The 11,810-nt window shown below is 61.8% G+C and overlaps 1 protein-coding gene across 13 annotated transcripts in view; it reads right to left on the bottom strand.

Annotated features, from left to right (window-relative positions):
* Positions 1–58: 58 nt before the first annotated feature.
* The window catches only part of PACS2 (phosphofurin acidic cluster sorting protein 2), a 100,275-nt gene continuing 88,523 nt past the window's right edge, over positions 59–11,810 (bottom strand). For 12 of the 13 annotated variants that reach the window (XM_055098085.3, XM_034938292.4, XM_034938297.3 and 9 more), the window contains 6 exons: positions 8,227–8,269; positions 6,967–7,009; positions 6,447–6,582; positions 5,366–5,592; positions 4,876–4,989; positions 59–3,657 (listed from right to left, as the gene is read on the bottom strand). In XM_055098085.3, coding sequence (XP_054954060.1) covers positions 3,539–3,657; positions 4,876–4,989; positions 5,366–5,592; positions 6,447–6,582; positions 6,967–7,009; positions 8,227–8,269 — 682 coding nt within the window. In that variant the 3' untranslated portion in view covers positions 59–3,538. Of the gene's footprint in view, positions 3,658–4,875; positions 4,990–5,365; positions 5,593–6,446; positions 6,583–6,966; positions 7,010–8,226; positions 8,270–11,810 lie in introns of those variants that run through there. The other variant, XM_055098086.2, reaches the window with a different exon arrangement.

Raw genomic sequence — 11,810 nt, 5'->3', positions numbered from 1 at the left:
TGCTCCGCCGCGTGCTCCCAAGGGGTGGACGGCCGAGAGAATCACACTGCAGGCGGGGGCCGGCCCCTCCAGGTTTATTAGTGTTGCATCAGCACCTTGAAATAGTCCACACGGTCACATACGTGACATTAGAATCCGTTCCCCAAAAAGCTATTTACATTAATCCCGGGTTTCATTAAAAAAAAACTAGCAACACATACATCCTAGAAACCAAACAATGCACAACGAACCGCATGGGGGTCTGCAGAAACTACAGTGGTGCTTCTTTGGCCCACAGGGTCAGATTCCAGAGGTGCCCAGCAAGCCCAGCTCTCAGTCCCCTAAAGGCCACACACCCGCGGATGACAGGACAGGTCTCGGGGAGGGGGCGGCCTGGCCCTCGGAAGAAGTGGCCTGGTCATTTTCATGAGGAATTCATTCCCGGAGGAAGGCGAGAGGCACTCAGGTCTTTCCATCTGGGAATGAGGACAGTGTGGCAAGGCTGCCAGTACCCTGCAGAGACACCCCCAGCTCTCACCCAGAGGCCCCTCTCCTGCCCCAGCTCTGGCCGAGGCACTGAACCAGGACACTGGCCTGCGTGCCCAGAGACAGTGGCCAAGGGGACCAACATGGAAGAGGAAGGCAGCAGACCAGATTGCAGGGCGGGACTGGCCCACAGCTGGCCTGGGTGAGGGTGGGGTCTGTCTACGTAATAGTGGACAGTGGCCACCAGGCCTGAGGGGTGCCTCGGTGGTGACTGGTGGCTTAACCTTTGAGACTGATGGGGCTGAGCCCTAGCTCTACAAGGGGCTGCCTCCTGTCCTGTGAGGCCAGTCCAGGGCCAAGGTCTCGGGGGGTGTGCACACCTCACACACACATCCCCCGCCCTTACCGCACTGGCTGTCAGATGGCTTTGGTTTCTAGTTGTCCTTGGTGGAACAGAGTGCTCCTCCATGCACCCTCAGAACAGCTCTGTGAGGTAGGCAGGGAAAATGCGACCATCCTGTGTAACCAGTGGGAAAACCGAGGCACAGAGGGCTGGCATGGCCCAGGTCTTGTCTGCCCAACCTCCCTGGTGCTGGGCATGGTGTGGGGGATGGACCGTGGGGCTCCTGGGTGCAGGGCAGACCCACAGCCCAGCAGCAGCAGGGGCACAGGGAGTGCCACCAGAACCCCCAGCTGCTGGATGGAGACTCTGCCCATGTTCTCCCCTTGCGTGGGTAAGGATGGAGCTGTGCAGCCAGATGGGAGGTACGGGGTAGGCAGGAGGGCTCCAGGAAAGGGGCTGCCCACAGCCAGGATGCACTAGGCAGCCTGTGGCCCCTTCCTCTAAAACCTGCTCTGAGGCCAGAAAGCCACAGCAAGGATGTTTCCACCTTCATCTCCCTACTGAGTGTGACCCTTGGGAAAGAAACTGGAAGAGCCGGCAGGACGCGGTGACTCACGCCTGTAATCCCAGCACTTTGGGAGGCCGAGGCGGGTGGATCACTTGAGGTCAGGAGTTCAAGACCAGCCTGGCCAACATGGCAAAACCCCATCTCTACTAAAAATACAAAAAAACAGCCAGGTGTGGTGGCACACGCCTGTAATCCCAGCTACTCGGGAGGCTGAGGCAGGAGAACTGCTTGAACCTGGGAGACGGAGGCTGCAGTGAGCTGAGATCATGCCACTGCACTCCAGCCTGGGCAACAGAGCAAGACTCCATCTCAAAAAAAAAAAAAGAAAAGAAAAGAAAAGAAACTGGAGAGCAGAAAAACAGACGCTCTGCAGCCCAGCTTGGGGGCAGCTGGAACGAGTCGGTCAGGGTCCCACCTGTTGCCGGGGTCAGAGGCCATCAGCCCGGGGCTCACACCCTCACCGCAGACACTTCTCGGGGCAGAGCCTGAAGCCAGGATTCAATGGGAGACCTTCCTACCCTCTCCCCCACCCTGGAGTGTGCCCCAGGCTCCTGGTCCCAGGTGAAGGAGTCCCTGGTGTGGAGGGGCTCTGGTTGGGAGGGGCTGGGGCTCTGCCTCCTGCACACAGGCTACCTCTGAGGCCTGAACCCAGGGAGCTGAGGCTGCACACCAGGCCACATCCTGGCCCCTCACCACAACAAAATCACCCTGTTCAGCCACCTGGGGGGGGGGGGGCCGCCAGGAAGAGCAGGGCGGTCACAAGTAAGAAATGTGGGCCATCTCTCAGGCCAGCAAGGGTGGAGACCCCTCCAGCCCCGGCTCGAGGCCCACCCTGCCCTGCGTTTGCTTTCTGAGCATAGCCTTTTGCAGTGCTCCATCTTACGAAACCAGGCCAAGAGCCCCCAGGGTCGATCAGGGCCCCTGGGAGGGCCCCAGCTTCCCCAACTCCTCCTATGGAGACCCCAGAGTGCAGGCTTACTGGGGAGAAGCAGGACTGAGGAGGCAGGTGTGGTCAGGGAGGCCCTCTCCTGCTGTGTGGAGGGCATGGAACCCACACACAACATGGGACCCAATGCACTCTGAGGACTGTGGCCTGGAGAGCCTCCCAGGCCCTGCACGGGGTACCGGGCTGCACCCATGGCTCCAAAGTGCCGGCCCCACTGGTCAGGCCATCCCGCTGGAATCTTCATTGGCTACAGCGTTGCAGCAGGTGACACAAACACACCTGGACGCCTGCCCCATATTCACCAAAACCTGAATCTCAACCCAGATACCCCCATGGCTGACCTTAGACATACCCACTGGGGTGGAGGAAGTGGCCCCCACCTCAGGCCAACCCCAGCAGCATCTCACTATGTACCAAGCTGGGCTCTGGAACATTTTCTGGGGCCGCCTGGGCTGTGGAGGCCCCTGTGCTTGCTAAGTTTGGGGCAGGGACTACACGCAGAAGCCTCATGGTGTTTCAAGAACAGCCTGAGAGTGGGGAAGGTGTGAGGCGGGGTGGGGCAGGGGCTGGGGAAGTGGGGGCAGGCTCTGCTGGCTCTGCCCAGCCCCAGGGGGACTTCAGAAGAGCAACATGTTTGGCAGCTACATTAGAACATGTATTGAAAAGCATTAAAAATATCTGCTGCTATAAAACCTCCGCCGCAGGCAGGAGTTTATTGGGAACCACGAGTGTGCGGTGCTGGGGGCATCTCTTAGGCGGGCAGGACGGCCCCCCCAGGCTCAACTCAGGACACCCCCAACGGGACTGAGCGGCCCCATGGCCCTCGGCCTGTGGCCACTGAGCTCCGCCTGCCCCGGGCTCCCTGGGGAAGCAGAGTCCTGACTTCCAGGAAGGACAGGACACAGAGGCAAGAACTCAGCCTGTGAGGCTCTGGGTGGCTCCTGAGGCCAGAGGACGCCTTCCGCGATCCATGGCTCAGCACCGTCCTTCTGGCTTCCCAGCCCCGGGCCGAACGTTCGGGTTAATAAGCAGAGCAGTTATTCGGCTCCCGGCGGGAGCTCCCCCGTTAGTTTCCACGTTGTGAGCACATTCATACTTAAGACTGTTTCTCTTCGTGTTTTAAGCGTCTGTCTCTGTAGTAAACTGAAATGTTAACAGAAATGCAGCTGGGCCCCTCACAGCATGGGGCAGGAGGTGGGCCCCTTGGTGGGTGGGGCTAGAAGGTGGCCTTGGAGTGTCCGAAGATGCAGATGGGGAAGTGCTTCACGTGCGAGGACCACTGCGCGGCCAGCTGGAAGAACTTGACGTCGCTGCACTCCACGCCGTCGATGAGGACTGTGGGAGAGGGCTGCCTGACCGCCTGCCCCCCTGCCCGGCCTGCCCACCCTGTCCACCTGCCTGCCTGGCCCACCAGGCTGGGTGGCAGCCGGGCGTACAGGATGAGAAGGAGCCCCATGCTGGAGGGCACCAACACTTTCCTCAGGGACTCGGGGGCTCCAGGGCCATGCTGGCTCCTGAGGGACGCCATTCCTGCCCCCGCCCTCCCACACCTCAGAGCCCTGGGGGGTGGGGAGGGCAGCATTTCCCCCAGGGCTGCCTGCAGGTGGAAGGAGCAGACCCCACCACCTTCCGCCAGGTGCTGCTCGTCCACATCCACCTCCACCTGCACAGGTGTGGGAAGAAGACAGTGGGAGCCCCCTTAAAGCAGAGACCCCTGTGGGGAGACAGGGCCACGTCGACCTGGAGGTCATCTGACCCGGGCTCAAAAAGAGGAGAGCCTCCCAGAGCCTCCGTTTCTCAAACAGTTACTTGCAGAGTATCTTCTCCAAAACCCCCCCCCCTTTTTTTTTTTGAGGCGGAGTCTTGCTCTGTCACCCAGGCTGGAGTGCAGTGGCGCAATCTCGGCTCACTGCAAGCTCCGCCACCCGGGTTCACGCCATTCTCCTGCCTCAGCCTCTGCGCTCAGCCAACACTTTTAAACTACAAGCCATTATTTTTAGGCCAGCTGCGGTGGCTCGCGCCCGTAATCCCAGCACTTTGGGAGGCCGAGGCAGGCAGATCACCTGAGGTCAGGAGTTTGAGACCAGCCTGGCCAACACGGTAAAACCCCATCTCTACTAAAAATACAAAAAATTAGCCGGGCGTGGTGGCACGCGCCTGTAATCCCAGCTACTTGGGAGGCTCAGGCAGGAGAATCGCTTGAACCTGAGAGATGGAATTTGCAGTGAGCGGAGATCACACCATTGCACTCCAGCCTGGGTAACAAGAGCAAAACTCTGTCTCAAAAAAAAAAAACCAAAACAAAAAACAAACAAAAAAAACGAAACAAGTCATTATTTTTAAAAAGCAAAAAGGGTTGAAAAAAAATTCTTTCTCAGCATTTGGAAGGTTGTCAGCCTCACTGAGGGCTTCATCGAATGTGCTTGCACCTTGAATCGTGGAATGTGCGTGTCACGGCGAGACACCCGCAGCTCCTATGCTGGGCTCCAAAGCAGCCTTGCTGTGCTCTCACCTACGTCCCACTCTACAGACCCCGGGGCCCGTGGTGCTCACCCCGCAGCATGTTCTGCTGCTGCCTGGCAGTGCAGATGAGCCGGCTGATGCCCTCAATGCACTGGCTCTTAGACTCCACGTCCTTGTCCTTCGCTTTCTTGGGCAGAAACATCACTGGGAGGAGAAAAGAGGCCCTGCTGTCATCTTGCTGCTCCTTCGGGGCTGGGGCCAGGGCCAGGGGTACGTGTGGGGGAGGCACTGGGGGCTCAGCTGGTCATGGCACTGCTCACCTAGGAAACCTGCCTTCCACGGTGACTGGGGACAGCTGCTCTCCTGCCCACCCAGCTGGCCTCCGCCTGAGGCTCTGGTCAGAAGCACCTGACCCTCACTGCCCTCAGGATTCAGGCTCCCTCACTCTACCCGCCCCTGCCTGCGCATGTGGGCTGCCCGAGGCCAGCCCGGGGGCTGTCATCCCTGTTGACTGCGAGCCGCCCTCTCCCACAGAGCCGCCCTTCTGTGCCGTGTGGCCTTATAGCCTGCCCCACCTCACCCTTCTTGTTCTTCTCCTTGGTGACCACGGTCATGGACATGGTGGGCGTGGCTGCAGCCTCGCCGCTGCTGGGCAGCCTGCTGACCTGGAGGGACCGGAAAGTGCACTTGAGCGTGTTTTTGGTGACAGGCAGGTCCTTCTTCTCGGCGTCCCTCTTCCTGTCCGCAGGCTGTGCTGCCGTCCAGTAGTCCACCTGCAGCCCCATCAGCTCGGCGCCGACACCCTGGCTGGGAAAGGCAGAGGGAGGCATTCACACCTGCATCTTTGGGCCTAGTGATGGGGACATCGCTGTCCCTGTGACAGGCCAGGAGGTGACAGCCAGCACCTGTGCCAACTTGCCAGCAGAGGAGGGCCGGGTGCTTGGAGCATGCTCTGTGGAGCTGTTCACATGCCCAGTCACCCCCAGAAGGGTCCTGCTTAAATTACAGGGACCCTGGCGACAGGAGAGCCTCGGCCTGGGAGGCCTGTCCACCTGCTCTCCAAGCTGCCCCTTGGAGTCGTGAGGGCCCATGCGAACCAGCTCCCTCAGGCGCAGCCTGGAAGGAGCCGGCGGCGGGAAACACAGAGGCAGGGGGGTCGGGGGGGGGTATCTGCTGGTGTGAGCCCTGCACGCAGCACCAGCACCACACCTGGCCTCAGGGCCCACACCCCCCCCATGGCTTAGTTCCACTTGAGTGAGGTCTGCTCCGGAGAGACCCGGGCGGGCTAGCGGGGCCTCAGCACAGCTGTCGAAGCTGATCCCATGAGGACCGTCTAGAGACTCACGTCTCTTGCACCTTCTGCCCTCAGCTTGTTTTTTAAAAGCCCCAACTGTGTACAGAGCTGAGAGACAGCCCAGCACAACGCCCATGTTTATTCACTGTGCAGGAGTTTCTGTCCCGCAGAGGTCCTGCCCCCAAACCCCAGATCTGTGGCAGGAGGTGGCAGAGAGGACCCAGCCGTCCTGCAGAGCCCCTCCGCCTGCGTGGCTGACAGGCCAGGTGCCCTGGGAGGTGGATGTGACATAGGGGAGGAGGACTGAATCAGGCAGCATGTGGTGGGGCGGGTAAGTGAAACATGCTGAGCCGTGAGGCACCTTTACCTGGGGGAGGACAGGCCTCCGCTCACCGACGGGGAGGAGGGTGGGGTGGGTGAGGCCTCCTTGGCCGCAGGAGATGTGGACGGCGGGGTGGAGGAGAGCGTGCCAGAGCCCGAGGGGGCCGCGTCGTCCGAGTCGCCTTTGGGGAGGAGTCACAGGGCAGGCTGAGCCCACCTGCTGCTCTGCCCGGGTGCCACCAGGCCCTCCGGACCAGGATGTGGCCAGAAGGCCAGGCAGCCCCTGGGGGTGGGCAGGGCGGGAGTCCCCAGTGGCCTGTGAGAGACGGGAGGGTCTCGGATTCTCCTCGGTTTTTGGAAGACAACCCTGCCAGCCTTGATGTGGGGCTTTGTGACAGCAGTCCCTGGAGGATGAACCCCCCACAGAACAGAAGCACCACAGCAAGACTGGGACGTGGCAGCTCTCAGGCCCTGAAGGGTTGATCTGGTCTGCAGGACCAGAGTGACCGTGCTCCTGCAGCCCACCCACGGGCCACTCACAAGGCCTCAGGGTGGGATGGGGTTACCTGATGTGGCCGAGGATGGCTCCACAATTCCAACCTTCACAACCTAGAAAACAACAGGCACTGGCTGGTGAAAGCCGTGCAGTTCAGCTAGCCCAGCGCCCTCCCAGCGGGGCTCCCGCCTCCCCACCGTGGCCACCACTCCCATGATGCTGGAGCGGCCAGGTGGTGCCAGGTCCCTCCTGCCCTTCTCTCCCCATCTATGGAGCAGAGCTGAGCTCAGAGCAGCCACGTGGGGACAGACAGTGCTCAGGGTGCGTGGCCTCAGCAGGAGGGACTGCTCTCTCTAAAGGCGGCCCTCAGGGCAGCTGCAAACTATGTGTGCAGTAAAAACAGGACGCTGGTGAGAGGGACCTTGGCGGGCCGACGGGGATAGGCCCCGGACCTGGCAGGCCCCGCGTGGCAGCCACGAGCCACAGGCGGCTACGTAGATCTACCGTGAATCCCAGTGACACGGCAGGGCCTTGGTTGCATGGGAAGGCCTGTGTGCCCGAGCACAGTGTACTCTTGTCACCGGAGAAAGCTCCTTGGGCAGCCGCTGTTCAAGACGAACTCCACCCTCCCAAAGGGCCAGCCATCGCCCCAGAGCCCTCAGCAGACCCAACCACTGCATGGTGCACGAAAAGGCCTCTGTTCCACCAGTGGGGAAACCGAGGCCCAGAGACCCTTCCGCTGCCTGGGCAACCCGTCTGCCAGGCCCCGTGGGTCTGTCTCACAGCAGACACCTGGCGGGAGGGAGGCCATACAACAGAGCGAAAAGATGGCAGGAAACAGGCTGTGGAGACCCAGGGCTGGCAGGGAGATGGCCTGGCTGGCAGAAGCAGCCCTAACCCTGGGCAGGGCAGGAAGTGAAACCCACACACTGCAGGCTGCAGCCCAAGTGAGCACTGGGAAGCTCCCGGGGCCTTGGGCTCCTAGAGGACAGAGGCGCCCTCCCCAACCCGGGCAGGCAGTCTCTCCTCTCCTGAGACGTGGGGCCAAGCCTGCTGGGTGTTCTGAGGCCTCGCCCCACCGATCTGTCTCTGCTTCCATTTATCAGCCCCCAAGGCAGAGTTAAGGGGAACTAACAACCTCTGGCCCCACACCCCACTCCAGCAGGGAAGGAAGCGAGCTTTGAGACAGGCCAGATGGGAAGGCAAATCCCCAGCTCGTATCTGTGGGAAGGTTCTGGAATATATCGAGTCAATCCCCAAACGTTCTGACTGTAAATGACAAGTTGGCAGGTGTGCGGTTTCCCGTCACATAAAGCTGGCCAGTACTCACCCCGACAAAGGGAATGAACTTTTGGGAGGACTCTTCGTCAGGGCTAAGAGCAAGGAAACAGACAGTTAAGCTCTCCTCAGGGCACAGCCCCGCCTGGTGGGCACAGCTCCCTCTTGGCCTGAGAACCTGGCGCAGCCCTGGGGCCGCGGCCCTGCCGGACAGCCCTGCCCCGTGTGTCCCGGCCCCACCCATCCCCAACCACTGCCAGCCCTGGCCTGGCCCCCAGGACCAACGCCTGGGCCCCTTCTGACATGCTGACATGCTGGAAGGACAAAGGGGTCTCTGTGCACCCATGGTCAGGAGGACAGGCCAGAGGGCACAGCTCCACGGAGGGATTCACTCTGCCATCCTAGGTGCCCGACGCCCACACAGCCAGCTCAGCCCTGTCCGGCTTGCATTTCCACTTCCCCACCAAGCTGGGCACCCCTGCTCTGCTGGGGTTAGGGCAGCTGCCAGTGCCCTGGGACTCCCGGGAAGAGCCTGGGCCCTCTCTGGTAATCAGCAGCACCAAAGCCAGGGCGCAGAAGTTTTCTCCAGACTATCTGGGTAACGTCCATGCCCACATAAGAGGCCAGGCTTTGGCTGCAGTGGGACTCCATGTTCTACCAAAACACCCCACGCACAGCCTGCAGGCAGGCCCAGCACACCCCAGGCCATGCCCCGCGTGAGCTGATGTACTCAGCGGGCAGTGGAGGTTTTGCCTGGACTTGGCCCCATACAACATCTGGCAGGTAACAGCAGCCTCTCCTGGAAGTCTGGTCACAGCCCGTCCACACGAAGATGCCAAGGGTGTGAGGACAGGAGCCGCGGGGCCGCTGAGGGGACCCGTCTGTCTTCCCCTCCGACGTGTGCGGCTCAAGCAGGGCTGTCCTGTGGTCCAGCTCGCACAGGCTCCTGCTGACTGTGCCCACTGCAGCCTGGGCTTGGGCCCAGGGAGCTCTCCCACAAGGGGCCAGCACAGCATGAGGCCCCGCTGGCAGCTAGGGTGAGGTGAGGGCATCTCCTTCTGGGCACCAGGAAAGATCCAGAGGGCAGGGCCTATCCTGAGTGGTGGGCTGGGTCTGGCTCTCCTCTTTCCTCCTCTCCCCTGGCCTCAAGGCTCCCCGTGGCCTGCACGCAGGGACAGAGGTGCCTCCCCGCCCAGCTTCCTCAGCCAGACCGCATCAGCAACTGGTGCCTTCTCTCTGGGGAGCTCCCTCAGCTGTTTCTTCTGTCTCATTTCCCCAAACTGCAGAGTCTGATGCCGGCAAGTGGCTGTCTTACAGGCGGAAACTGTGCACACACAGTGCAGAGGAGCACCTGTTGCCCCTGGAGCGCCGGGGGCAGGACGAGAATGGCCAGGCCAGCAGGGTGGCCCTCAGGGACAGCCCGGCACCAGGTGCAGAACATGGGCTCGCACAGTGGCCCCGGCCCTCCCTTGGGTTGTCGTCCAGCACAGGGTCATTCAGAGAGAATCCCTTGCAGGAAACAGGCCCAGCGGAGGATGCCACAGGCCCAGCCCAGCCGTCTGCCTGGAGCACCAGCTCCCAGGACCAGCAGCGCTATCTCCTCAAGAGCCCTGCAGGGCAGAGGCTTGATCCCAGTGCTCCCCACAAAGTGTGCCCACAAGTAAAACAGCCTCTGCCCGGCAGCCGGTCCAGAGCACACTCCCAGGAGGCAGCCTCTGCGGCTGGTCCCAGCAGGTGCCTTCCCTGTCTTCGCAGCGCCAGTGTGAGGAGACGGCGGCTGGCAAGACCCACCCTCCCCAGACGCCAACCTGGACGGCTCCTGGCCCACCCTCTGCAGAAGACCTGGCAAATGCCTCTGGATGAAACCACCTACAGATTCCTCCCATCCCATTAAAGATGCCCCAGGCCTAGTTCCATTTCTAAGGAGAAGAGTTGAAACTTTCCCCTCTTCTTGTCCATTTCAAATAACATAAAGCGATGCAAATCCTGTGTTGAGGCCCGCCTCTGCCTCAGGGCGGCCTCCTGGCCCCCCAGCACCCTGGCTGTGTCCACAGCTGTCAGGCAGGAGTGCCTGGACGTGGCCTTTGACATCCCACTATCCTTGTTGAGCAGACTGGTGTTTGGAAATCTGTGACATCTGTGTCCTCCCAGGCACGCAAAGGCACAGAAGACAGGTGGTGGCTGCTGGTCCCCAGGGCATGGGTGGCTCCAATTCCCAGGGCCACCTGCCCTCTGCCGAGCCAGACACCCCCACCGAGCCAGCCATGGCAGGCTGGCCTCCCATCCATGCTCTGCTCCGAGGCCCATGGGGCAGTGCGTGGCAGATGAGGGCCGAATGCAGGAGACGTCACAACACAGGGATGTTGCTGGAACTCTCAAAGCCAAGCTGCGCCTCTGGGCCATGCAGACAGCACCCAGCCCTGGACATGGGCCAATATGACAGGGGTGACACCGGCTGGACACTGAGACCCTCACCCTGACCCTGGAGGCACACACATGTCTGTGGAGGCAGTGTGGTCAGGAGTGTAAGGAGCATACCACCGTGGCGTGGGGAGGCCCCGCGGGCACGGAGGGTGCAGATGCCTTGGGGGCCACTCCGCATGGCCCTGGGCAAGCTGCCGGATGCCTGAGCAGCCCTTTCCACCCATGCGCTGCACGGGCAGGCTGGGGCTCGAGGCCGCCCTCCAGGCCTGGCCTGCCCTCATAGGAGGAGTGCCATTCTCGGCAGAGGAGGGCGGGCCAGCAGGAGTCACCTCACGAGGGACTCTCGCAGGGGAGCCTGGCTGGAGAGGGCTCTGCACAGGTCCCCTGTCACAAGGGCTGTGCCACCGCCTGCACTCTCTCAGCCTCCCGACTGACCCTCCTCTGGGTAGAGAGAGCAGGTAAGACACTTATGGCCTTTGCTGGGTTCCTTCCAGGACCCCAGGCAGCCAGTGTCACCCTTATAACGCGGAGGCAGCCAGTGTCACCCCTGCAACGCAGAGGCGGCCAGCGTAACCCTTGCAACGCGGAGGCAGCCAGCATCACCCCTGTAACGCGGAGGCAGCCAGTGTCACCCCTGTAACGCGGAGGCAGCCAGTGTCACCCCTGTAACGCGGAGGCAGCCAGTGTCACCCCTGCAACGCGGAGGCAGCCAGTGTTACCCCTGTAACGCGGAGGCAGCCAGCGTCACCCCTGTAACGCGGAGGCAGGGGCAGGAGGCGCAGGGTGGGAGTGGGTGTAAGGCCCCCTAAGGCCCTGGCTTGCTGCTTGGAAGAGCTGACCTGGGAGATACAAGCAGCTGCGTCCACGGCCTGCGGCGGCCGGGCGGCCAGAACATGCTGCAGGCTCCTCGTGCCACAGCCAGGGGGCAAGGGCGGAGGCTGCCGGGGGTCAGCAGGGGAGGCCCCCACGGCTGGTCTTTCACCTGTGAAGGCTTGTTTAGCAGGACAAGACATAGGATGTTCAGCCCCCTTCCTGTGTCTTCCCAGCGCCCAGCCCTGCAGCTGTGGGTGGTCCCAGGCTGCCCACTTCGAGCAGCTCCTAGGCCAGCAAGGGGGCCCCAGGGACCCAACTACCCTGCACTGAGGGCAGGGGGTTGGGGGGGTTTCCTAGGACAGCAAATGACCTCACACAGGGCAGAAGACACGGGGTAGA

The sequence above is a fragment of the Pan paniscus genome, chromosome 15 (assembly GCF_029289425.2).
Source record: "Pan paniscus chromosome 15, NHGRI_mPanPan1-v2.0_pri, whole genome shotgun sequence".
NCBI lineage: Eukaryota > Metazoa > Chordata > Mammalia > Primates > Hominidae > Pan > Pan paniscus.
Note: the sequence above shows the minus strand (reverse complement) of the source record. Positions and strands in the feature narration are given on the sequence as shown.